At 34.9% G+C, this 27,483-nt stretch overlaps 3 protein-coding genes across 4 annotated transcripts; 1 reads left to right on the forward strand and 2 right to left on the reverse strand.

Moving 5' to 3' along the window:
• Positions 1-1,717, reverse strand: LOC145609058 (GDSL esterase/lipase At4g10955-like). 2 transcript variants are annotated; one of them, XM_081664631.1, is made up of 3 exons: positions 1,625-1,717; positions 1,287-1,408; positions 1-1,064 (listed from the first exon to the last, which is right to left on the reverse strand). In XM_081664631.1, exons 2-3 carry the CDS (start codon positions 1,376-1,378, stop codon positions 74-76), a joined length of 1,083 nt encoding a protein of 360 aa, XP_081520757.1. In that variant the 5' UTR covers positions 1,379-1,408; positions 1,625-1,717; the 3' UTR covers positions 1-73. The 2 variants fall into 2 exon arrangements, with proteins under 2 accessions (XP_081520757.1, XP_081520756.1); XM_081664630.1 differs by lacking the exon at positions 1,625-1,717 and having other exon boundaries at positions 1,287-1,616.
• Positions 1,718-10,994: 9,277 nt separating this feature from the next.
• Positions 10,995-14,292, forward strand: LOC145609155 (uncharacterized). The gene is made up of 8 exons (XM_081664706.1): positions 10,995-11,071; positions 11,766-11,847; positions 11,945-12,024; positions 12,326-12,406; positions 12,596-12,646; positions 13,205-13,285; positions 13,547-13,600; positions 13,958-14,292. Exons 2-8 carry the CDS (start codon positions 11,793-11,795, stop codon positions 14,165-14,167), a joined length of 612 nt encoding a protein of 203 aa, XP_081520832.1. The 5' UTR covers positions 10,995-11,071; positions 11,766-11,792; the 3' UTR covers positions 14,168-14,292.
• Positions 14,293-14,726: 434 nt separating this feature from the next.
• Positions 14,727-26,579, reverse strand: LOC145607888 (serine/threonine-protein kinase TIO-like). Its single transcript, XM_081663483.1, has 22 exons — positions 26,266-26,579; positions 26,084-26,158; positions 25,696-25,788; positions 25,377-25,451; positions 25,109-25,201; positions 24,557-24,620; positions 24,206-24,290; positions 23,983-24,055; positions 23,831-23,899; positions 23,652-23,732; positions 23,462-23,567; positions 23,244-23,354; positions 22,539-22,677; positions 21,952-22,120; positions 21,258-21,356; positions 19,559-20,086; positions 18,317-19,465; positions 17,525-17,758; positions 16,518-16,661; positions 16,255-16,335; positions 15,938-16,126; positions 14,727-15,352 (listed from the first exon to the last, which is right to left on the reverse strand). The coding sequence occupies exons 1-22, from the start codon at positions 26,353-26,355 to the stop codon at positions 15,107-15,109; spliced, it is 3,993 nt and encodes a 1,330-aa protein (XP_081519609.1). The 5' UTR covers positions 26,356-26,579; the 3' UTR covers positions 14,727-15,106.
• Between the last annotated feature and the right edge of the window lie 904 nt (positions 26,580-27,483).

The raw sequence follows: 27,483 nt of genomic DNA on the forward strand, positions 1-27,483 counted from the left end.
TTAATCAAGTAATCAACAACACAATTCGAATCATAGTAGTTCTTTACTTGCAATTGATCAAGCATATATATAGTCACATACAATTGGTCTCTTCGTACACATAAAGCTTAGAGTGGCAATGTGAGTGTGGTTCCCACCATTGATTAACGCAATGAGCTTCCTTGACACTTTGCACCACATTTTTCATGTTCTTAGTAAGCAATGCCGATGGAATTAGATGTGGTGGCTCACCATCATTTCCTAGTGCACCTACTAACATACTCATCAATGAATGCTTGGTTACAATTAGATCAACCCCATCCATCCCCAATTCCTTCATCCTTCCTCGATGCTCGAAATGCCCGATGTACTCACAACAAATTGGATCACTCGGGTTTACAAATAGGTTAGGTATCCATGAACATAGTGACAAATATGTGTCATGTTGTTTTGTCGAGTTATTATAATTTTTTACACCTTTTTTAGCTACCTGGTATATCCCTGCTGTAACAATACTTTTAGCAACACGGATTTTGCATTTTATGTACGTATTGTTTATCTTTTCTATTGGTGCTGACAAGTATGGGGGATTAAAAAGGTAAGTCTCAATATGACAACCCCTCTTAGCCATGTCTTTACCTGCTTGGAGTGCAATAGCTGCCCCGAGAGAGTGCCCTGCTAACAAAACATTTTTAGTTCTTATTTCGAGTATGCTCTGTATCTCTAGAAACGCGGTTAGATACCGGGAGTCCCTGGTTAGTCTACTAAAGGGGAGTTGGATATCCAAGTAGAGGTCTCGTTTTCGTGTGTCGGTTTCCATGAGTGTGCCACGAAAGACAATGACATACCTTGGGGGAACACCTTGTTGAGGGATAAGAACATGAGGTATGTACTCAAATATGGCTCCAAATATAGAAGAATCAATTTGATCAATAAGAGTTTTGATGCATTGAAAATGGAAGTAATCCCACCAAGCTGGAGCTAATGCTTTGTTCCCTGTTCTTTTATGTTGGCGGTCTCTTTCTAATACGTACACTCCTTGAATCAAACTAGCTACAACTGATCTTCTGTGATCGGGATTTCTCCTACACAAAGATTATATGATTCGATATTAGCAAATATAGTTGATAATAGACCGTCTAAAATAAAACTTCCTAGAAAATTTAATTTTATTATAGTCAAACAAACAACAGCTTTCTATTCTTAAAAATTCGACTTTCAATGTAATTATATGTATGTCAATCAAACAACCACGCACTAATCAACTAAAACCAAGAGCAAGAGAACGATAGTTTAGAGGTAACTACCAATCAACTGAAGTGAGATGAACCGGACCAGAAATGCCAAATTCCCACTTAGAGAATATTGCATCACTATCTTCTCCTCTTTTTCCCTTCATCTTTCATCTAAAACTTCGTATGAGAAAATCCTGCCAATAAAGTCCACACATAATTACTAAACATTATCGTTAAACACACATAAACATGCAATTAAGCACAAGGTAAAGATTGTGATAAACACTTTTTTTTTTCCCCTCTTTATGAAAACATATGTCAAACAAAAAATAATTTAGTTACTAAGAAAATTACAATATACAATGTATAATATTCCTAATTAATCTACACCCAAAAAAGAAAGAGAATACCTTATAATTAATAATTAGTGCATGGCGTTGAAATAAAGCAAGCCATTATCAAAGCTTTCTCTTGAGAAGTATATATAGACCACTCGATCGACTATTGGTGATAGAGAAAGGACCTCCCAAGATGCCATTAGAAATTGTATTTTTGATTAGTTGATGACTTAAAGTGTGACATGTGTCCTTAATTATTTTTATTTTATACATTTTTGTCCCTTTTTTCTTTGAGCCAAATATGACAATAATTATGCACATTACACTTACATAGTTACATACATACACTTATGGACTTATGGTACGGAGTATAAATTAAAATTATATGGGCTTATGTGGAAGAATGCTATTTCATTTTGTTTAGAAATATTGTTTTGAATTTAAAAAGACACTATAAGTAGTTTTTTATTAGGGGTGGTAGAACACCTAACCTAACCCATAAATAAAATAAAGGAGGGATCTTTAGGTGGTCCAATTGTATCCTAAATATACTCTTCCCTCTCCTCTAACTCTCTAAGGAGCCTTGATTGCTAATTTGATTCGGATTGACCTAATATATATATATGTATATATATGAGAAGTCAGGTTCTGATCTGATAGGACATGTTCTCCTTACCTATAATATAAACTTAAAACAAAAAACTCTATACAAATCCTCGTGATGAGTAGTTTAGTTCATTTTGGTATCCTCGTGAATAATTAAGTCCAATGTTTGATATCCTCAGAATAATAATCAACTAAATAAAATATGCATTCAATTGATTCAAGGATTAATTATGATGTTAAGCCAATTCAACAATTTAATTCTAAGAAAATGTAAATGTAATTGTTTACTTTTTGAGAATGAATATGATATCTTTTTAAGAATGACAACAAGTTTCTTTAATAATTCATAAATAGAATCCGTGTTACAATGTTCTTTATTGCAACTTTCCAATATTATAAGGGTCTTTTTACTCCTTGCCCTTTATATATACAAGCCTTTCTGTGGTCACAATTCTCCTATTGTAGGAAATTATTTTGTGTGTACTTTGATCAATCAAACTGTGGCATGATGCACCTTGCTTACTAAGCCAAATAACACCTTGCTTACTAAAATACAAGATAACAAAAGTAACAAAAACCATCACTAAATAATTGAAACATTTTACAGAAAATAATAGACAAAGCTAGGTCACCAAGCATTATATTGAGGCAGCAAATCGGAAAGACATGCTCAATTCTTAAGGCACCCTGTATTTCATTAAATCCCAAAGTATGCTAACAAATTTTGTCCTTTGGATAAATTGGAGAGCCACTAAAAATGACTTGTTAGCTTCATGATTGGGTAATTGGATTCTCCCCTTGGAGCACTAGAAACTAACTCAAACTAGTGTTGAAGACAAACGATAATCCAAGTAACTCAAACTTTGAATTACGAGTATCATCGCATTTATTACGAAGTAGTTTTCATAAGTGTAAAAACTATAAATTGCAACTAGTAGTTGAGTAAGTACTGGGTTTTTGTGATACATCAATACATCTATGTACTCCCTCCGTTTTTAAATACTTGCTTCACTTTTCATTTGCCGCCGTTTTTAAATACTTGCTCCATTTTCTTAATTATTTGAAAATGTTTTACAATATTTGATTAATATCTCTCACCTAGTGTACCCAAATATACATTCTCACTACTCCAATTCTATCTACTCCCTCCGTGTTTTGATAAGTGTGGTTCTCACTACTCCAATTCTATCTACTCCCTCCGTGTTTTAATAAGTGTTACACTTATCAAATCCGGTTGTGTTTTAATAAGTGTTACACTTCCTTTTTTGGCAAAAACCAACATTAAAATATTATATCTCTCTCCTCTCATGGTCCCCACCCAAACCCACTTTTTTATTATATCTTTCCTCTCACATTCATTACTTTTCCATAAACTATTAATCCCACTATCTTTCTTTTACAATTTTTTAATACTCCAACAACCCCACTTACCTCTTATTTTATACTTCGTATAAGTCAATTAAATTGTCTAAAACTAAGTGTCGTTCAAACTGTAACACTTAAGAAAACACGAAGGGGGTACTACTTTTGCTTTCTACAATTTTTTATTCTTCCACCAGCCCCATTATTTCCATATTTTAATTTATTACTTTCTCCAATTTCTCCTAAAACTCCACACATAGAGAAATAGAGCGAGTATTTAAAAACGGAGGGAGTATTAGTTTATACGGAACAGAAAATTTCTAAAAAAAAAAATATTCTTATGACAAAAGGTCTGGTCAATAAGATACTGACCCTACCAAGCTAAGCTTGATCTAATGGGAAAGATTGCACCAATGCACCTTCCAACCTTGAGGTTGGATATTTAATGCCCACTAAAGGCAAATTGGATGGTTCCACCCACCCAAATGGACCCCCAGAGGATATTAGGGTCCATGGTAATCATCTCGGCAATTTTTATTTCCGGCCAAAATAAGTCAAAAATCGTAAAAATTGAAGGATCATCCACATTTTTTGAGAAATTTTTGAGGTTTCGGGACCCGGTATCGGAAAGTCTTAAGATGCTAGGGAATACATCTCGGGGTCATATAATGACGTTTGGAACCATATATGACCATTATATGTTGTCATAAATACCCGTAGTGTAGCTTGATTTTATGACATAGGTGTAAGTTGTAATCTAGTAAATTGACTGTTTAAAGACATATTGGAAGGTTTTATCCACCCAAATGGGCTCCCGGAGGATATTAGGGACCATGGTAAACATCTCGGCAATTTTTATTTTCGAGCGAAAAACGACCAAAAAATTCCAAAATTGAAGGCTATTATCTACGTTTTTTGAGGAATTTTGTAGGTTTCGGAACCCGGTATCGGAAATTCTTGAGATGATAAGGGATACATCTCGGAGTCATATAATGACGTTTGGAACCATATATGACCATTATATGTTGTCATAAATGTCCGTGGTGTGGCTTGCTTTTATAAAATCGATGCAAATTGTAATCTGGTAAATTGACTATTTAAAGGCATATTGGAAGGTATTATCCACCCAAATGTGCTCCCGGAGGAAATTAGGGACCATGGTAAACATCTCGGAAATTTTTATTTTCGGGCGAAAAACGGTCAAAAAATTCCAAAATTGAAGGCTATTATATATCCACGTTTTTTGAGGAACTTTGGAGGTTTCGGGACCCGGTATCGGAAAGTTTTGAGATGCTAGGGGATACATCTCAGGGTCATATAATGACGTTTGGAACCATATATGACCATTATATGTTGTCATAATATCCGTGGTGCAGCTTGATGTTAAGAAATAGGTGCAAGTTGTAATCTGATAATTGACTGTTTAAAGGCATATTGGAAGGTTTTATACACCCAAACAGTGGCGGACCTACGTTAGAGCAAGGGGTAGCACGTGCTACCCCTCAAAAAAAAATGCTACAAAAATGTTTTGATGTAAATAATATACGTTGTAAAATGGTTAAATGCAATCAGCGTTGCTCTAGTGGTTTGGTGAAGCGGAAGTTGGATGTTTAGTGCATGCCAGTTTAAGGATCGATTCCCCTTAGCAACAAATTTAGTATTTTTTTTATTTTTTTTTATTATTTTTTTAAAGAAAGCCTTTTTTTTTTTTTCTTGACATAGTATTCATTTTTTCACTTTTATTAAACAGAAAACTAGCTCTCTAATCTCTAGAATACTCCCTCCATTCAAAAAAATTCTTCCCATTTTCATGCATTGTTTAATTTCCAATGCTCGTGTTTGACCATTATAATTTATTTAGTTTTATATATATTAATAATAATATTTATAAAAATTTACAATGAAATGTATATAAAAAAAGCACACGTGATAATTTTTTTCTTATATCCAACGCTTATCATATAAAATTTTGACCGACAGATAATATTTATACATTATTACATTAGAAATTCATGGAACACATGGATCATAGTACTTTTGAATTTGATTGTTGTACTAAAAACTAGAATATTAATTAGTTGTAAAACAAATTACCAAAATGTAAATAAATGTTTTAAAATGGTTAATTATTATTCTTAGGGTTTTGAATAATTCAGTATGATTGACATATATGTCTTAAACTATCACCGACAATATCTTAAACTATCAACAAATACAAAGTATAAAATTTGATATTGTCCTGGGAAAGTATACATTAATAGATTACAACAAGTATTTACATAGTATGTTTACTCGTATGGATAAATCACCAATATTAGTCAATGTGACTTTTTTTTAACAAGTAAAAGTGGTATATATGAATATAGTTATAAATTAATTTAGGTCAAAATTGATCATGCACACACTAATAAAGTATGGATGAGTATATACGAAAAGATGACACATTATATAATAAAGTTAACCCAACTCGTTCGCGACAATCTAAATAGTTTATTATGAGTTTCTAGTCCTTTACGATTTTTTAAGTTATCAAAGGCGTTGTGCTACCCCTAAGTAGAAATCCTGGATCCGCCACTGCATCCAAATGGGCTCCTGGAGGGTAATAAGGACCATGGAAAACATCTCGGTGATTTTTATTTCTGGGCGAAAAACGGTCAAAAAATTCCAAAATTGAAAATCCACGTTTTTTGAGGAATTTTGGAGGTTTCGGGACTCGGTATCGGAAAGTCTTGAGATGCTAGGGAATACATCTCAGGGGTCATATAATGACGTTTGGAACCATATATGACCATTATATGTTGTCATAAATGTCCATACTGTAGCTTGATTTTATAAAATAGGTGCGAGTTGTAATATGGTAAATTGACTGTTTAAAAGCATATTGGAAAGTTTTATCCACCCAAATGGGCTCCCGGAGGGTACTAGGGGCCATGGTAAACATCTCATTAATTTTTATTTCCGGGAGAAAAACGGCAAAAAAATTCCAAAATAGAAGGCTATTATCCACGTTTTTTGATAAATTATGGAGGTTTCGGGACCCGGTATCGAAAAGTCTTAAGATGCTAGAGGATACATCTTGGGTTCATATAATGACGTTTGAAATCATATATGACCATTATATATTGTCATAAATGTCCATGGTGTAGCTTGATTTAATTAAATCGATGCAAGTTGTAATTTGGTAAATTGACTTTTTAAAGGCATATTGAAAGGTTGTATCCACCCAAATAGGCTTCCTAAGGGTATTAGGGACCATGGTAAACATTTAAGCAATTTTTATTTTCGGGCGAAAAATGGTCAAAAATTCCAAAATTGAAGTCTATTATCCACGTTTATTAAGGAATTTTGGAGGTTTTGGAACCCGGTATCGAAAAGTGTTGAGCTGGTAGGGGATACATCTCGGGATCATATAATGACGTTTGGAATCATATATGACCATTATATGTTGTCATAAATGTCCGTGGTGTAGCTAGATTTCATGAAATCGGTGCAAGTTGTAATATGGTAAATTTACTATTTAAAGGCATATTAGAAGATTTTATCCACCCAAATGGGCTCTCGGAGGATATTAAGGACCATGGTAAACATTTCGGCAATTTTTTTTTTTCCGAGCGGAAAACGACCAAAAAATTCCAATAATAAAAGGCTATTATCCATGTATTTTGAGAAATTATGGAGGTTTCGGAACCCGGTATCGGAAAGTCTTAAGATGATAGGGGATACATCTCAGGGTCATATAATGACGTTTGGAACCATATATGACCATTATGATGTCATAAATGACCGTGGTGTATCTTGATTTTATGAAATAGGTGCAAGTTGTAATCTGGTAAATTTACTGTTTAAAGCCATATTGGAAGGTTTTATCCACCCAAATGGGCTCGCTGAAGGTATTAGGGACCATGGTAAACATGTCGGGAATTTTTATTTTTGGGCGAAAAACGGTCAAAAATTCCAAAATTGAAGGCCATTATCCACGTATTTATGAGGAATTTTGGAGGTTTTGGGATCCGGTATCGGAAAGTCTTGAGATGCTAGGGGATACATCTCGGGGTCATATAATGACGTTTGGAACCATATATGACCATTATATGTTGTCATATTTGTCCGGGGTGTAGCTTGATTTAATTTAATCGATGCAAGTTGTAATCTGGTAAATAGACTTTTTAAAGGCATATTGGAAGGTTTTGTCCATCCAAATGGGCTCCCGGAGGATATTAGGGACCATGGTAAACATATCAGCAATTTTTTTTTTCCGGGCAAAAAACTGTCAAAAAATTCCAAAATTGAAGGCTATTACCACGTTTTTTGTGGAATTTTGGAGGATTCTGGAAAGTCTTGAGATGCTAGGGGATACATCTCGGGGTCATATAATGACGTTTGGAACCATATATGACCATTATATGTTGTCATAAATGTCCGTGGTGTAGCTTGATTTAATTAAATTGATGCAAGTTGTAATCTGGTAAATTGACTGTTTAAAGGCATATTGGAAGAGTTTATCCACCCAAATGGGCTCCCGGAAGGTATTAGGGACCACGGTAAACATCTCGGCAATTTTTATTTTCAGGCGAAAAACGGGCAAAAAATTCCAAAATTGAAGGCTATTATCCACGTTTTTTGATGAATTTTGGAGGTTTCGAGACCCGGTATCAGAAATTCTTGAGATGCTAGGGGAGACATCTCGGGGTGATATAATGACATTTAGAACCATATATATATATATGACTATTATTTGTTGTTATAAATGTCAGTGGTGTAGCTTGATTTTATGAAATCGGTGCAAGTTGTAATCTGGTAAATTGATTGTGTTAAAGGCATATTGGAAGATTTTATCCGCCCAAATGGGCCCCCGGAGGGTATAAGGGACCATGGTAAACATCTCGACAATTTTTATTTTCGGGGGAAAAACGGTCAAAAAATTCCAAAATTAAAGGTTATTATCCACGTTTTTAGGAATTTTAAAGGTTATGGGGCCCGGTGGCGAAAAGTGTTGAGATCCTAGGGAATCCATCTCAGGGTCATATAATGTTGTTTGGAACCATATATGACCATTATATGTTGTCATAAATGTTTCAAAAGATTGCTCAACTTTCCATTTGCGGCAGTTTTTAAGTACTTGCTCCATTTTCTCCAATTCTCTCCACTACTTTTGCTTTCTACAATTCTTTATTTTTCCATCAACCCCACTATTTTCATATTTTATTACTTTCTCCAATTTCTCCTAAAACTCCGCGCATAGAAAAATGGAGCAAGTATTTAAAAACGGAGGGAGTATTAATTTATACGGAACACATAATTTCTAAAAAAATAAAAATAAAATACTCTTATGACAAAAGGGTCTACTCAATTAGATACTGACCATACCAAGCTAAGCTTGAACTAGTGGGAGATATTGCACCAATGCACCTCCCAACTTTGAGGTTGGAAGTTCAATCCCCACTAAAGGCGCTTTGAGGGTGGGAATCCTTACCCTCCCTCCTTCCCTCTCAAAGTATCAGACTAGCAAATAGCCAAATACCGTACCAAATGAAACGTGAGGGTTGAGATTAGGAGTGGCAATTCGGGTCAACAGGTCGTGTTCGGGTTAAATTTCGGTTGTGCTTAGAAACTATAAAAAAAAATAGTTAAAAACTTAATATTTTTACGATATATGAAATTTGGTCAAATCGGGTCAAATTCGATCGTGTTGTTCGAGTTTGAGTTTCTCTTTCTCTTAGTAACTTCGGGTCGAGTTATCGGGTCGGGTTAGGGATTGCGAGCCCTAGTTGTGATTTAGTCAGGATCCTTACCATTTAAAAAAAACAGAGGAAAATTTGCAAATTGCAGCCATTTAAAAAAATTTGCTAATTGCAGTCCAAAAACTGTAATAAATTGTAAATTGCAGCCCAAATCAGGTTTTTCATCAGTTTGTGTGTCGAAAAATATTCGGTTAAGGTTTTAGCAGCCATATTAGGTCTTAAGGGCCCAATTTGAGCTCGGAATAAGCAAAAAATTAACGTAAGTGCCTTTTTTTTACAAGAAAAAATTAGTTCAATACATTTTTGTTACACAAAACGAGGCATTAACGTTATTTTTTTGCTAATTTCGAGCTCAATTTGGTTCCTTTAGACCTAACATGGCCCCTACAACCTCAAACAAACATTTTTCGACATGTAAAGCGATGAGAAAATTGAATTAGGTTGCAATTTATTATTTATAATAATTTTTGGGTAGCAATTTTTTTTAAATGGCTACAAATTGCAACATACTAACTTTAAATGGCTGTAATTTACAAATTTTTCAAAAAAAAAAAAAGGAAAAATTGTTGAGAATAAGTCAACCTTTGTGTGGTCAGCTTAAAATAAGTCGACCTTTTGATTAACTCAAAATAAGTCGACTTTTAAAAGGTATTTTCTTTTAATAGGCTAAATGAGGAACCTACCAAACATGTCTTTTTTTAATTAAATAAAATTTATTAAATATATTTTTTAAATAATACTACCTCCGTTTCTTTTTAGTTGACACGTTTTGACTTTCGCACTATTCATCCACCTCCCTTTGAACGTATGTTGTGCTTTATACGTAATGAAAAATATAGTCATGTGGGATCTTGTTCGATTCGTAACGTTATATACTTTCAAAATATCAACTTTTCAAAAAAAATTTTCTTATCGACGATTAAAGATATTAATGATTGAATAAGTGCATTGGCAAACGTGTCTAAAGAAACGTGTCAACTAAAAAGAAACGGAGGAAGTATTAAATTTAAAATTTTCTATAATTAAATTAAATAAACAAAATATATAAAAAAAACTCACCCACCCCCTTCCCTCCACCCACTGCAACCCCGCCAGCCGTCGGGGACGACGACTCACTTCCCCCCTTCCCCCAAGGCCCCAACCCACAAATTCTCTCTCCTCCTAACCACCATCACTTCTTTCACTCTCACCACCTCAACGCTAGATCTCGGCGTAACAATTCATCACCCCCAATTTCTGCCACCCTTGAACACATGGTCGCCGCCATCAACCAGAAGAGGCATATTCCTCTTTCTTGATGAATATTCATCCCTCGTCCCCCACCTAGATCGTCTGGAAACGTCACCCCAAAACCCAACCCCTGAAACCACCCTAAACGACGTCACTTCCTCAACGGAAAGAACGACGTGCCACCTCGCCACAGGTGAATCCTTAGCCAAAGACGCCATCGCTAACGCCTATAAAGCAATCTCTCTCCTCCCACGCGACGCTGCCGCGCTATTTCTTCTAATAAAAGTTGACTTATTTTGAGTTAATTGAAAAGTTGGCTTATTTTGAGCTAACCAACCAAAAGTTGACTTATTTTTGACAAATTTTCCAGAAAAAATATAAACCCTATATGACCCATTTAAGAATGACTCCGACCCAACCGGTTTTAAAATTTGACCCGAGCATCAATAACCCGACCCACTTTCTTATTCAATCGGATGAATATCAATTAATCGAATTGAAGCCGTATGCGATCCCTGTTTGGTTCTTCCAATTCCTCGTCTGAATTCGATCAGCAGGGCGATTCTCATCTGAAACCCAGGTACCCCAAAACACTCCTCTCTTTTTAATCTTCTTGTCTGCAATTATTTTGAGGAACCAAGAAATTATAGTATGGAATATTGATCAAAATCAACGGTTAAATTGTTGAATTTTATGTACCTTTTTCTGTAGTTTCATCATGGTTTTCTCTTTTCCATCTTAACAATTTTTTTCCTGAGATAGCTATTTTTCTGTAAGAATTGTCATACTGGTAAATAATTTTATCTTGGGATTTCTTTGTTTTGGAAGTTTGAGCATATAAATTTGGTATCTTGATGGGTGTATGAATGCTGAATTATGCTGTTTGTTAAAAGGGATTCATTGGAAATAGAAGATAATTATCGAGGAGATTTAGGGTTTGAGAAAGTTCTTGACTTGTGCTTGTATATAATTGTTGGGCACATTGCATTGTTTTTGTGAATCACTTGGGAGAAAGGATGTATGTTACTATATCGTCATTGCCCTGCATTTTAATTACTTTCCTGACAATGTTAGCATTGATTATGAATTGTCTAAGTGTCGTAACCATATCGAATTATTGTTTTTCAACACATTAGAATTAAGGGATGAACTTTTTTTTTTTTTTTTTTTTTTTTTTTCTTATGTTATCTTTGATTGATTAAGAGTGAAATGTTAGTGTGCTGGATTTTCCATAATTTAGCTGTTTGATCTGAAGTTTGATTTTGTTATGCTAGTTTGTGTTTCGTTGCCCTGAGATAGACATGGACGATGTCAGTGTATCTAATAGTGAACTGTCGGAAAGGACTGATTCTGAAGGTATTTTAAGCTTCATTTACAATGTCTGATCATTTTATGATACCTTGTATCCATTTAACCACTCCTTTTTGTAATCAATGAAGAGTTTTTTGTGCAGATGATAAAACCGACGTTTCTGATGACAAATTGCATAAGGAAGATGAATTAGAGAGCCTTTCTGACATTGATGATGCAGAGGTCAGTGGTACTTGCTAATTTCACTGCATGACTCAACCATTATGTGATTCAATTTAGCTTTTTCTGTTGACAAAAACAAGGTAATACTTTGGTGTGCTTCACTGGAATCTCACCGCTGTCATTCCGCCACAACTTCCAGGAGCTTGATTATAACGAATTATATGTTTACAAGTGACATGTGCACATTTTATACCCGAGCCTTTTAAATAAGTGTTTCTAATTGTCTTATTTTACGCCTTTTCTACTTCATATTGTCCTTCTTGGTGACTAACAAATTAGTCAATTGATGAGGATTTTATAGGTTGGCAGCTACTTATATGATGAGAAAGAGAAGCATTACAGGAAACAAATTTGGGAATTGATGAATAAAAAGTATATTCAGGTAATCTGATATTCCATGTTGTCCATGTACTAGCATCAATATCTATGGGTGAACATGTAATTTGCGCTAATTATGGAAGAGATCATATTGATCAGTCTGATGTGGAATTGACTGACACTCTTTGATCCTTGTTTACTGAGCAAAGTAATATATACACATTCATCAGCTTATACCTTTGTCTGTATGCAGGAACAAGCCGAAATAGTTGCTGCAGCTGCTAATGGTACAATATTCAAAAGGGTGAGTTCTTTCAAATATTATAGTATCTTTATTGCTCTTGAAGACTTCAGCTCCAAGTGCATTCTTGTCACTATTATCATATTTGACCAACTAGTGGAAAAGTTTTCTCACAGATAACATGAACTAGAAATGCAATTTAATTATCAATTGGATAGTGATAAGCTCAGACCATTTCTTCAGGTCAAATTATGTTGTGGAGGTTGTGAGCTTGGTCGTACAGGATTCCAAAAGTTCGGAAGGTAATACTTGGGTTCTGGAAATGTGTAACCAGTGATAGAAGGAATATCCTGATTAAAATGTAAGGATTTCTGCTATTAAGCTGTAATGACATGTTATAACTATTAAATTTTCACACGATTATGTGTGGAGATACACATTAAGGCCCTATAAAGCTATAAAATTGTCTTTCTAACAATATTCCGCATACTTATTTGGGTGTGTGTGTGTGGCGGGGGGAGGGGGAAGGGGGGAGGAGCATTACAGACCCCAATTATTGTTCAGGGCATGAGTGTATCCTGTAAAATCTATTCCTGCTGCTTATAATGGACAAATTTGCAGGAGCTCAAAAATAAGAAGACAACAGCTGTAAAGAAAGCCCAGTCTACATCTAAAGCAACTCGTCCAACATCGCCTAAGAAGGTATGTGTGAATTTTTAAAGAAAATATTTCCATTAAATTAACAGACTGTGAACCGCCATATTTTCACAAAAAAAATGGAGCCTGCATTAATTTGTATGTACCAAGCTTATGCATTGTTAATTAACTGACTGAATGTAGAACTGTACTTATTGATGTAGTAACTAATGTAATATACTGCATTATGCCTCAATTTTCTTTTTTTTTTTTGCTTTCATTTAAGATTCAGAAAGTTTCTCTTATTATGTATGATTGTTCTTTCAGAGGCCCAACTCCAGAATCAATTACGACGCACTGTCCAAAGTACTAGATGAACCTGTAAGTCTTTTTTTTGACATGAACCTGTAAGTCTTGGATTCGTTAAGCTTCACTTTACTTTTAAAGCATGGATTACTATGTACATTTTATATGTTATTCAAGAATCTGGTCATGGTAGAAGAGCGCTGTAGGCCTGTAGATTCTTTTGAACCTCCTTTTGACTATCTAGTTTTAATTGAATATTTAGGGAAAGACGGGGGATTTTTTTGAAAATTCATTTTTTATGTTTCATCCGCTTGATTTTTCTTTTCTTTTTTTTTAAAAATAAAATAAAATAAGTTTTCTGTACAGTTGACTATTATGATCGCTGTCTTGATTCCTTTATAGCAACATCTTAATGCTTTGCTTGCTTAACAGTTGCCTTCAGATAGTTCAAAGAAGAGGCGGAGTGAACCAAATTTGGACAAACATGTGGGCGAAAGTTCAATTGGAACTCAGGTGAATGATGATGCAGGAAATGAAACCGAGGATGAAGAAATTGGCCGGGAAGATCATCCAAACTATTCAGAATATAACAACCAAGAAGATGAGTACGACTACTATGATGATGATGATGATTTCTTGTAAACTTCTTAGTTCTTAGTTTGGCTTCCTTGAAACTTGTAATGAGCCTTATAGTCTTGTGTGTTGGAACTATAGTGTAGATTGATATACATTCTATCATTTTATGACATAGTATTTATTTGTCCTTATATCTCTGATTGTTGATGTGGTTTTAAAGATATGTTGAGGCTCTGTTGTTGCACTTTTGATCATAGAAACAAAGTTCTATCAAAGAAGGGGCATTTTTGAGTGATCTGGTGCTTTGATACACGGATATGCCTTATGATAGAATGGAGTTTGTTTAATGTCATCATACTGATGTGCATATAAGATATAACCACATCTACCACTCTTGGCAATTCTCCTTTTGGTATTCCCCTGCATATCTACAATTCTCAGCTATGAAATTCCCTTTATATATAGAACTAAAAAAATATTCGAGGAGTTTCTATTACAACATCATACCTAATACACTGGAAAACCAAAGTCCTGTAATAGTAATACAGTTTCGGAAACCAGCAGAATGAATGACAAGCCCTCGACTTGTACAGTTATTCTAGAGCAGCTGCAGCATTTGCTTTTATCTTACTCTCCTTGAGTGAAAGCAGCTGGTATTTTAATAGACGTTGAAGTTGCAACTTTTTTATACAGAAAATTATCATCTAGGCCACGTATTTCAATCTATGAGAGTTTTTGAATGCATTATAGATTAGTGATGCTAAAAAATAACATTATGGTGATCTTCATATATATTACCAAAAAGCATATGTACAATGATTAGAGTGGCATGCCACTCTGATACAAGGAAACCTCATCCGGAGTCCTTTACATTTTATCTCATAATTCTGTCCAAAGCTACATCGCATCTTGTTGCTGGCACCAATTTTATCAGGATGAACCTCCGATTGTTGTTGATTGATATGCCACTTCACGGGCACGTAAGTCCTATTTATAAGTCAGGGTTCAAACTCCATTGGCTTTATCGTAAATTAAGGATGCATACTTGCTTATAGAATCTTCAGGTGATTGACGAAGTTGTGCTACCACAGGAAACAACTCTGAAGAACGAATGCACTGCCTACAAGGTGAGTGCGCACACATTTTTGCCAGAGCAAAGAGAACAATTTTCAGAGGAGACTCATTCACAGCATCCCTTCTGGGAGGATTCAGGGCTACTGTAGAGAACTCTGAGACCACCTTAAGTAAAGCCTGCAGAATTGTAAGCAGATATGAAAGTGAAAATAACTATTTAAAACAGAAATGCAATAAGTCTATTTGTTTCATATTGATAATAATGGAATTTTGATATGACACTATTTTTATGGCTAAATAGTACAGGAAACTTTTTTAACACAACTAAACCTGTAATTTTTTCTCCAACCTTATTCAATTGAGAAACAGTGAAGTCTGAGACACCAAACAGTGAAAAAAGTTCGAAGTTTACTTCCTCTACTCTTCATCATATCCTCTCAATCAACTTTTCTAATTTCATATTATTCATTTCTATAAAATACCACAACAATAGAGCCTGCCATTTTATATACCATTAAGATTTTACAGACATTTACTAAAAAACAAAAAGACATTATAACAGTATTAGCTATGGAAGAATACATTCTGCACGTATAATAAAGAAATTTGTTAAAAACAAAATGGGGCAATGAGATTCGACCAGTGTCATTCTTTCCTCTTAAATCCCACTCCTCAACCAGACCCAGACCAACAATTGCAGATAGAATAACCAAGAACAACCTTAAAGCAAGCATATTATTATTAAAATGTAATGAACCAAACCTGTATAGCACCATTAGACACAATGTCTTCGCAGAGTTCATTGGAATTGCGAATGAGATTGCTAAGAGCACCAGCAGCATTAGCTTTTGTTTTATCCTCCTCAGGAGAAAGCAGCAGATTCGTTAGTTGAGGTATGGAACTTCTAAGTCCTTCGTACAACATATTGTTATGGTAAGCTGCATTTCCAATCTGAAACAAAAAATGTAACATTCATATCGTAGAATTCAGACAATACAAAGATGGTAGTCAAAAGTAAATGTACACTAGTGGCAGCAGCTATGTAAAGCACAATAATAGTTGAAACGGACAAAACTTACAGCAAAACAGGCAAATTTCCTGGTACGCTTGTCTTGGTCAGCACATCGATCGATGAGTAGACTGATGATACCATGCCTTGCCTAAACATCAAACAATCAGGAAACACACACTAACACATGGAATAAACTATTAATTAAAGAATGCCAGGAAGAAAATCATGCCATCACAAATCATTTAGCTAGGAAGGAAAACCCTGTTGGCATAAGGATTGATTGACAAAGATATAAATACTAGAAGGGGCAAGTTTCAGTCTACAACCTACCAGTGAATCATAAAAGTAAGAGCTATATCGACACATATTTCCTAAAGCACTGCAAGCCTTTGCACATAAATCAGAATCTTCAGAAGTGAGGAACTCCTTTAAACGTGTCAAAATGTTTGCCTTGTAGATGTATTCATAGAAACCCTGCAAAGCATACACAACACAAGATTTGAATCCAGACTATATGTTATTTCTTTTTTCAACAGATAAGGACAGTCTTAAGCTGTCATCTATGCATTCATTTAAGACTTAAGAGGGATGGTGAGAGCTTCAAACAATCATTTCTTAACAAAACAACTACTAGTTTTTTAGTTAGGAAAGGAAATTTCTCATCTTTTAGTTTAGTGTGCAGATTTGTATTCTATAGCCCAAAAGGCCCCGAAGAGTAATAGTTATGCTTTGAATGAAGGCATTATGTCAGTTGACATATAAGGCAGTCAAGTGTGTTCCAGAAGACATTTACTCAGGAAATAATGTTGGGGAGCCTGAGCACAAGGGAAAGCTAGGCCCCAGGCACATATTCCATATTCAAAAGACACAAATAAAATAGTTATGAGTCTTATGACACCATCCCGCAGATTGTGGAGATAGTAAGACAGATGTTTTATTTAAAAAAATTATCATATGACAGCAACAGAACCCATGAGGCCATGAACTCTTAGTAAACAAAAAAAAAAAAAAGAAAAAGTAACATGACTAGGTCTCAGAAGATATCCTCAAGAACCTTTAGATACATTCAATGCAATTTAGTAGAATCGCTTGATCTAGTCTCAAGAGCCATGAAGTTGTTAATCCTCTAGCATGTCAAGTTGACAGAGCCTAGTATCTCAGGTGAACATTTGCGCTTTCTAAAATACTGGTTCTACACTTACACAACAATCTACAGGCTGGAATTTGATATTTATGAATAGAAGCTGTAGAACTGAAACCCAATACCAGAATAATTCTTCAAATAAACCACAATAAAAATAATAAATACAAGAATCTGATTTTGTAAAAGAGCTAACCTTGTCCATGCGTGCTAGTTCAGAAACTATCATGAGAACATCCAGGATGACCCCTTTAGGACATGAACCATCAAACAATCTTCTTATTCTGGAAGCTTCTAACATCCCCTTCCCCACAAGATGAATGGCTAATGGTTTATGGCTGGTCATTTTTGCAAGAAACGCCACTGGTCTTTGCAAGTCCTTCAACTCCAAACCATCAGCACATCGCAAAATTATAATAGGTATCCCTGCCTGCAACCAGGAAGAGAGAAAAAAAATATGAAAAAGTTAAGGGAAAGCATAGAAGCCAAAGAAGGTAAATTGGCAAAGCTTTCAAGAAGTTGCTTTGATATGATATACTTCATACTTGATGCTTATTTCTAGCAATACTGTGAAAGATACATAGACAGCAGCTAAACAACATATAACTCATTACCCATGCATGTGCAACAGTGAAAGAGTCAAAGAGATACATTCATGTATACTTTATCTACTAATGCACTCCATGTACTGCAATGTGCAATGAGTTCATGGAGAACAGCAATAAAGCCACATATAACTCATTTCATGTACATGAGCGTGATAAGTATTCTTCCTACAAAAAGACAAGTCATTCATTTTCATTCTCAGTTCAGACCATGCAGAATGGAAACATTGACATATAGATTATCAAACAAGAACCATAAGTTTGCATCTGCGGCAATTCACCAAAGAAGGTAACTCACAAACTAACGTTCAGGGAAAAAAAAAAAAAAAAAGGGACAAACAGCCGCACATTTAAGAAAAAGAAAAGGTAAAAGACTATCTAACCTCTAAAAGAATCCTTATGTACTTTTCCATGTTTTCCTTGATTGCTTTCATAATCTCTGAGTCTTTGCTGCTTACTTTCGCACCAGGTGAGCCTAGATTAAGGAGATGCCCACTGCTCATGGAAGCAGTGGTCGATGGCAAACCAGCAGCACTTTGAACAGCAACAAAAGGAAAGGCCAATAATTCTATCACTGCATTTATGATATCCCTCAATCCACTCTTTCCCCCACCAGGCCCCGCCCAAGTTTTAAGGAGCTTCAGATGAGCATCAGAAACCAAGTCGCGAATGCATTCAACATGTTCATTCTGCAGTAATATCTGTCGAAAAGTTGCAGAGCCACCTGGAAGGCAATGACTTAGGCAAGAAATAGCCCACAGAACTCCAATAGGAGATAGCCCAACTCGATCACAATCTGCTGCATGAGAATCGACGACAGGATTGTTGCCCAGAAAATCTATAAGAAGTTGTGGGAGTCCACTAGCACAAAATTGTTGGACAGCTAAAGGTCCTCCCAATTTTAATCTACATTCAAGCAAGCCAACATATCCATCCCTCAGCCCATGCCAATGAGAAAGCGTATATTTGGCATTGCAGTTGCCCTCATGCTCAACTCTATAATTCATTTTTAGAAGGTCACAAAGAGTAGCAGTTCGAGGGATAAATGGCATTGCAATATCCAATAATGAAGACTCAGCTGAAGTTCCAAATCCAAGAGATAAAATAGATGCATAGGCTAGCATGGCTGATGCACAATGAGGGTGAAAAGAAGATGGAACTCCATCATCACAAGAAAAAAGTTGAGCAATTGATGAAAGCCTTGCCTGCTGTTTCTTTGAAGAAGAAGTCAGAATAGTTGCTGAGGGTCTTATCCCACGTGACTTGAAAGATTGAGCTATCGTAGAAAGCAGCAAACATGAATGTAAAGCAAGCCCATGAGGATTAGCTAATTTACACTTTGAGCCATTAGCTTCACTACTTTGTGAGTTTTTGTTCAAGGATGTTCCACAAAGAGAGATTATGGAGAATATCTCAGAAACAAGTGTGTGATCTCCTCCACCACTTACCTCATTTGTGTCAGGCAAAATACTGGGAAGACAACAAAGCACACTCGGAACTGATCCACTGCGCATAGAACACCTCAGTAGAAGCTGGAAAAAAGGGAAACTTTGTTATCAGCAATAAACTCACAGTTCACCTAAATGATGAAAGAAAGAATAATGAAGCAAAGGCTAATATCAAACCTGGATACCAGCAAAGAGCACGGCTTCATTACGCTGACGAAGGCAGTACAATATAGCACATTGAACTGGTTTGGAATCTAGAAATGCTCTCGTAACAGCATCAAGAACCTTCTCACAGTCAGTTCCAACATCTGGAGACCTGTCGTTCTCTTGGATATCAAGTCGGACTAATGAATGGCTGCGCAAAGAAGTGAGTGGAAATGTCCCGGATTTGTCTTTGAGGGACAAACTCTCCAATGCATTAATTAAAAACCAAAGAGCTCTGCACCCTTCTGCAGCAACACGTGACAAATTAGCGGAACCTGAAATCATACTTGTTCCTGAAGCTGCTAAGCACACACAAAGGTGATCAACCAAACCACTTGTTTTGGCATGATCAAGAATTTGCTTCAATATATCAATAGCTTTAGAAGGTCCAGAAGGAGAAAATGTTTTGATAGCCGAAGTAACTTGATTCAACATGACTGCAATAGAGGAGGTAGATTCATATAGAACTCTACCACTCGAATCTTCAAAGCTACTAACAACCTGTCAAGAAAAAATTTCAGATTTGAAAACTCACTTTCAGTTAACTGAAGTACCTGCATAGAATAAGATGGACTAGCACAAAACAATTTACTACAAAATTCTTTAAAGTAACTCCACTTCTTAAACGGCAACATATCAAGCATAAAGACATATTCTATAACCTTGCCAACAAAAGAGGGCGACATTATTTTGACAGATCAATAAACTTACCTCATAAGGTTGCAAGAAATTATTCAAATGAAAACTTGATAAACAAGTTCAATCGTAATAATGAGAACTAAGAAAAAGAGAATATGTAAATTTCTTACTAATTTATAAGCACTTGATTGAGAATATGACAGCATATGAGAATAGACCTAACATCTATACCGAATAAGCACTACCAACCTAAGCCAATTAGCTTTTACAGAGAAGCTAAGACAAATCTTCCAGCATAGAATACCCCTCTCCCTCCCCTCTCCAAAAATAAAATTTTAAATAAATCCATAAATATTTTCCAGTGTCACTATTATAATGTATTAATGACATTGAAGGCACTATTATTATTTTGTATCCTATATTGTGGTCTTGGGGTGAATCAAATAAGTAGTTGCTCCAGTATCTAACACAATTTACTACTTCCTCCGTTTTTTTAAGTTGACACCATTTGACTCTTGCACTATTCACAAATTATACTTTGACTAGCTTTTGTGATTTATAGCTACAATAAAACATAGTCATGAGGGACCTTGTTTGAATCGTCTCAATGTATATTTATTGATATCCACTTTTTTATAATTTTAAAATAGCAATATTTAGAGATATTAATCGTTAAAATAGTGCGTTGGCAAGTATGATAATAGAAATGTGTCAACTAATAAACACAGAGGTAGTATGACTGAAGCACAACACCAAAACACCTGTCGGCCAATGTTCTTCGGTATAAAAAACTTGAAACATAAATACACAAGTGGCTTCGAAATGGGAAACCATCTTTCTTATAGATGTTATAATCTCACAAGTATAGAGTGCAAATCCATCATTAAGCTAAAATGTAAACAAATTATCCCATGCATTAATTTTTTAAAACGATTGGTATCAAATGCAATGCTTATATGTAAACTATACACAAGTTATTGCATCAATGAGATGTCTAAAACAGTAAAAACCCTGCTAGAAATTTGAAGACTACCTTTAAAAACAATTCAACAAGCACAACCCACTGGGTAAAACATGAGCTTCCAAAGCTATCCCCACCACCATCAATTAATCTTCTAATAATCAAGAAACTCTGCACAGACAGGAAGCATTCATCAATTATGGAATTCTGCACATGAAAATAGAGTGGGGAGAGAGAGGTCTCTATATCTGATGAGATGCAAGAACATATACTTTTACAAAAAATGAGATTTCAAATCACAGCTAATGATTTTTTCAGATGTCAAATATGGCAGAAATAAATGACTTCCAAAATCAAAAGAAAATCACTAGTCAATTAAGTATGTGCTTTTGGGCCTGTAATTATTATGTTCTTCCCATGAGTGGTATGGAAGCAGGGCCTAGAAAGCAAGCCATCAAACTGAATATGTGCACAGTTGCACATAAGAATGCACAAAAGCACATAAGAATACATAATATTTCAGAATACTCATTGGTATTTCCAACAATGTCCACTTACAATGATGCATATAACAAAAACATTCAACATATAATTAGAGACAAAAGGTGAATTGGTATTTGGTACATATAGATGCAAATGGTTTAACACTTCGATGGAAGAAACTTTTCAGGACATTTAGAACATTTCATTTCTGAGAAGAGGAGCTGTTAATACTCTTTTGTTGATGTTGGTGTCTTGTTCCAATAAAGAAACAACAAAAACATACCTTAGCAATCAAATCATAAGCATCAATCTTTTTTTGGCTAAGAAAAGCAGAAGTCAGCCCAAGAAGCTCAAAAATTATTTCATCACGACTGGTATGTGTGATAGCATCTGCTGCAACTAAGTTTGAAAGTATTCTCAGTGACTGATTCAAATTCAAAATGTCTTCCTTCCTGCCAAAGTTAGAAAACAGAATTCATTGTTATATTGCATAAAACCATGTCCCGCAAGAAACAGTTTTTTTAGCAGTGGCATTCCCACTAAGGCATGTTGTTATTCTGATGTTCAAGATGTTGAAGGCTTGAAGCTACTTATATATTATTTTTTGATAAAAAGTAGAGAAAAAAAAAAAAAAAAAATCGTCATTACTACTAATAAAAATATTTTATAATTACAACTAATGCTATTGACGCAATCACATGTGAAACATAAAACAAAATGAAAAATATTATTAAAAAAAATCAGATAACTACTAATCATATAAACCTTGTATAAAGATTATAAAATAAACTAGACCAAACTTTGGTCCAACAAACATATACCATCAAATTGAAGCTATGACTACAGCAAAGAGGTCAAACATTCCTTTACCTGATAGAGTTCCCCATTCCTTTTGAAAAGCTTTTAAATGGTTCCAGAATGAGTGCCAGGGCCTCCTTTTTTTGGCCTATCACTTTTGCACCTTTGACAGTGCGAGAACTGTTTTCCAGTCTATCTACTGTTTGACTGCCTATATAAAGGGTTCATGTACTACATAAGTGAGCATAATAGATAGCTACAAGTAATAATAATGGCAGTTACTGTAAAACAGAAAATATTCAAAATAGATATAAAGAGTAGCAGCAAGTTAATGCTGCAGTATACATGTTCAGTGTATGTGTATTAAATATAACAGATTTACAAGTGTATAATTCCTTTAAATAAAATTGGTAAAGAATGATATTTACGAGAACTCAAGAAGACATAGATTTGAATGTTGCAAATTGTCTTCCATAAGATTAAAAGATTTGAACAGATGTAACCACCATTGATCCAAGTCACTTGAACACTGGAACAATGTGTTTCCACCAAAACGAAACTCAACTGACTTATCAAATATTATCTTTTCAGTCAAAATTGAATTATGAGGCAACAGGTAATAGATTCAAAATAACAGACGTAAGGTGCTCATATGACCAAAGAGATCCCATTCATATTATATGCATCAGCAGCTAAAAAATAATTAAAATGAATTCAGATTAAATTTTGTCAATAGGACAACAGAACTCTAGCATAGTATGATAAGATTATAGTAACCTGTAGGCTCAAGAGATGGCTCTGTCAAAGCCATGTCGGACTCATTTGGTTGTTCATCACGAAGGCCTGATGATTTTTCGTTATCAGAAGCACAAGGAGTGTTATTTATACCTGTGGCAATAACAATTAATAAACTTAAGAACACCAGGATTGGCTAACAGACTAACAATAAGCTAATGGTAGCAGATTGGTGAACATGATGAATAATAAGGCCTTACTTTCAGGAGTGATCGTGTTAGAGCGTACTGGCAGGGGAATATTTGGAGCTTCGCCTTTCCGAGAAGCTACGCACCCCGTTGACAGGTTTGTAGAAGAATGCAACTCCTGAGGAATAATCAAAAGAAGACCTATATTAATTTGTGCTAAAATTACTTGAATTCCTCCACAAGCAAAATAAGACTATCATACCCTAGTCTCCAAGTCAGCTGAAGAATCTTTAATAAATGGGTGCTCAAGAAGGCCAGGCCAAGAGAGCCTTTGTTGTGGGACCTGATTCCCAAGATTATTAAATAGAAAAAAAATCAGCATATGTTCCAGTCTGATTATTCAGAGGACTAAGAAGAAAAGAAAATGAGGATGTAAATGACCTTATTAAGTAATCCTTTCAAGAAGCTTTTAAATTCTGGACTCATATTTTCTGGATATTTAACTGGGTCCTGCAAATATAAGGATATAAACTCATGTTTCTGCAGGGCTGTAATTTTATATCTCTGATAGCATCAGCTGTTTATAAATGTACCTTGATTATGTGCCGTATAAGCGCATACACTGAGTTGGTATAAAATGGAGGTTGGCCTACAAAAAGTTCATACCTGGTGCACTGGCAAGTTAGTATACTCAAGTTTGATCAACTTATTCCTACACATAATTTTAAGGTAGGCTGTATGCCAATAACATCATTCGAGGGTTGAGGTAAATTGAGTATGCACAAAATTACAGCAAATTAACGTCGAGGTACGCACAAAATCACTCCAAGAGACCACAAGTCAGCAGTGTGATTGTATGGCTGTTCGCGAACAAGCTCAGGAGCCATGTACAATGGAGTACCTGAAACAGTCAGATGCAAGGTGAGTAAAAGAATTAACAGTAAAATAATTTGTGGATAAAAGACCAACTTCTATAACTCCTTTTCTTTTTGCATTCTTTGGACCTGATGGAGAGTTAACAAGGGGTTTGACAATGTAAAAGAAAATCATCTGAAGAGCATAAACAGAAATTAAGTCCACAGAAATACAAGAAAAAAGTATTTGCATCAACCATAGTGAACTTGGAAATTAGATTACTAGCAAAGCAAACAAATCACAAAAGCTGACCTTTGATGGAGCGAAGTACAACAGTGTTCATTGACATGGCACGAGCAAATCCAAAATCACAAAGCTGAAGTAAAGATGAAAAAATATAAGATAATGCAAAGTTCCGAAAGGAAAATGGCAATACAGTCATTAGTGAACATCAAATGTTAACCAATGGCCTAAACAAAATTGATCACCCTCAGCAGGGTAAGGGGACTAGACGTCTGAAGTCTTACCCCTGTGCTTACAGGTAATAAAATTATAAATTGTTTTCAATTGACCTTTAACATGAAATGCAATGACAATAAAAGCCCAGGAAATTACTGAGACATCCCAAACAAGTACATTATGAGAAAATAGTAAATCTTTGTCTCCATCTTTGACAATTATGGAGTTATAGTCATACCCATTAGGCTATGTAAACTATGAAAAGCTCAGAAAATAATGTTTCTTCAACAATAAATATAAACTATTACCAAAAGAAAAAGAGGGTAGAAATTATAAATAGACAAAGAGCCAAAAATAAATGTCAGACAAAAAGTGAAGTAAACAGATGGCTCCTGAATACCTAACCTTAACAATGGAGCCTGAACCAATAAGAATATTTTGCGGCTTCATGTCCCGGTGAATAATTCGGTTGGAATGCAAGTAATGCAGTGCTCTCACCTGAATATTTGACCAGCAAAAACAATCATAAACCTATCCATTCACTTCAGGCAGAAATCTATCAAACATCACAGGGTACTTCAGTTCTAAGCTTTAGGGAAAAATCGAAATAGAAGCTGAGAGCCACTTTGAATGAAGAGAAAAGTAATGAATAAACTAAGTAATGAATTTGTACCAACTGCTTTGCAATTGCTTGAACTTGCTCTTCAGGCAGGCACTTATCATCCTCAAGAACCTCAAAGAGTTCGCCCTAGACAATAAAATATGAAATCCATCACACAAAATATACGAAGTTCTACAGAAACACATGTAGTAGAGACATTTAGCATACTTGTGCAGTATGAAAGAGAACCATTAAAACTTCAATCCGTGCATCAAGGTACCCGAATTATTTTATGTCGAACGCTATTCTTAATTTCTTATAGACAACTGTGGCAATGACATGCACTTGCAATTTGCCTTTCAGAAGTACGAAAAAGGGAGGAGAAAAATACCTGAGCAAATTCTGTGACTACACAGAATTCTTGTGCAGTCTCGAACGAGTCGAGCATTTCTATAATATTCTCATGTTTAAGCTTTCTGAGTATCTGGAATTCACAAAAAACAAGAGTCAGTTCTATTATGTCATATAATTTCATCTCTAAATATATACTCCAAAATATATAATTATCTTCATCATTTGCATAGCACTTTTACTTTCGTATTTCCATTTTTAGATCAACCATATACATATGATGACTCAAAATTACACTAATTGAGAAAATCCAACTGTAATTGAACTTACACTTCAAAAATCAAAATCCAAGGCACAAATTATACATGTATACAAAAAACTGCCATGTTTAGTGTAATTATAATAACAAAATAAAATTCAAAAATCACCTCAATTTCCTGCCGAAGATTATGAAGATCTTTATCACTCTTCCCATGTTTCATTATAAATTTCATAGCAACAGTCTGCAATTTTACAAACCCACATCAATAATCAATCTGCCGATAAAAATGTATAAACCCTAAAATCAAAAAATCAAACTACAAAAGTTCACCCAAATTTCAAAAATTACCTGGCCAGAGTATTTTCTTCTTCCCTTGTAAACTTTCCCAAAAGAACCTTCACCAACAAGCTCAATCACATGATAGTTTTCGACGCCCATTTCTTCCGATTGTTGACGCAATTTGATGAATATGCTTGAAATCGATAAGCTTAAAGTTGAAAATTAGTTGTAATGCGATCGTAATTGCAGAAATTTGAGTTAGGGTTTGCGAAATCCTGCGATTTTGGGGGTGATTGAGGGATATCCGTTAACTATGGAGTAAAGTAATGGAGTTTTTGAATTTTTGCCGCTCTCTTGATTTTCAATTTTGTCGAGTACTCCTATCAAAGTGTCATCTTATGTGTTTGAAATTTTGTCTAGTCACTAGACGTTATCAAAGAATCAAAGATAGATTGATCCGAGCAATCAATACGGCCAAACGGGTATAGTTGAGCATTTAAGTGAAGTTCGGGTCGGGTTTTGAATTAAATTATGTCGGGCCAATATAGTCTCAGATAAATTTGGGTTTGATTCGAGTTATAGACTTCAATCTAGTCACATTTAGGTTAGGGTCAAATATGGGTGGAATATTGAGATCAATATTGAGTCATAAGACTCGTAACAAGTAGACTAAATTGCTTGTATCACAATCGGGTCAAGCTTGTATTAATATGTTGTTAAACCAAGAATGAGACTAAAAAATTTATAAAGTAATTCTACGTGTAATATTAAGTCAATTTTATATTTTTGTCAATGCAAAGATTGTAAACATATTGAGCTCAATTCCTGATGTTAATGTTACCGTGAGTTCACTCGTTTATTTTGGGCCAAGTTTTTTTTTTTAAAAAAAAAAAAAGAAAAAGGATAGGTCAACCACTTGCAAGTTAATTTTATATCAAGTCGATGGCTAGTTAGATTAATAGTGGTTGGAGTGGAATCAATTAGGTGTCACCGCGGATCAGGTCAAGGACAAGTTGTATCGAGTTATAATTGGTTTCAGGTTCTTATCAAGTTGTGTTCCAATCATTGTTGGTTGTCAAATTAGTCGTTTGTTATTAACTTATTATCAACTCAGATGCATGCATGCAGGTTTAGGGTCGAATTATAGAGTATTGAGTTAAATCAATTGTCAATTGACATCAAGTTAGGTTCATGTTATAGATCACTAAAATCACACATTGTTTAGTTGAGTCAATTTTTAACAACTTTGTGTATGACTACATATGAGGTATGACAATATAAGTATAG

This window comes from Chenopodium album, chromosome 23 (genome assembly GCF_948465745.1).
Source record: "Chenopodium album chromosome 23, dcCheAlbu1.1, whole genome shotgun sequence".
NCBI lineage: Eukaryota > Viridiplantae > Streptophyta > Magnoliopsida > Caryophyllales > Amaranthaceae > Chenopodium > Chenopodium album.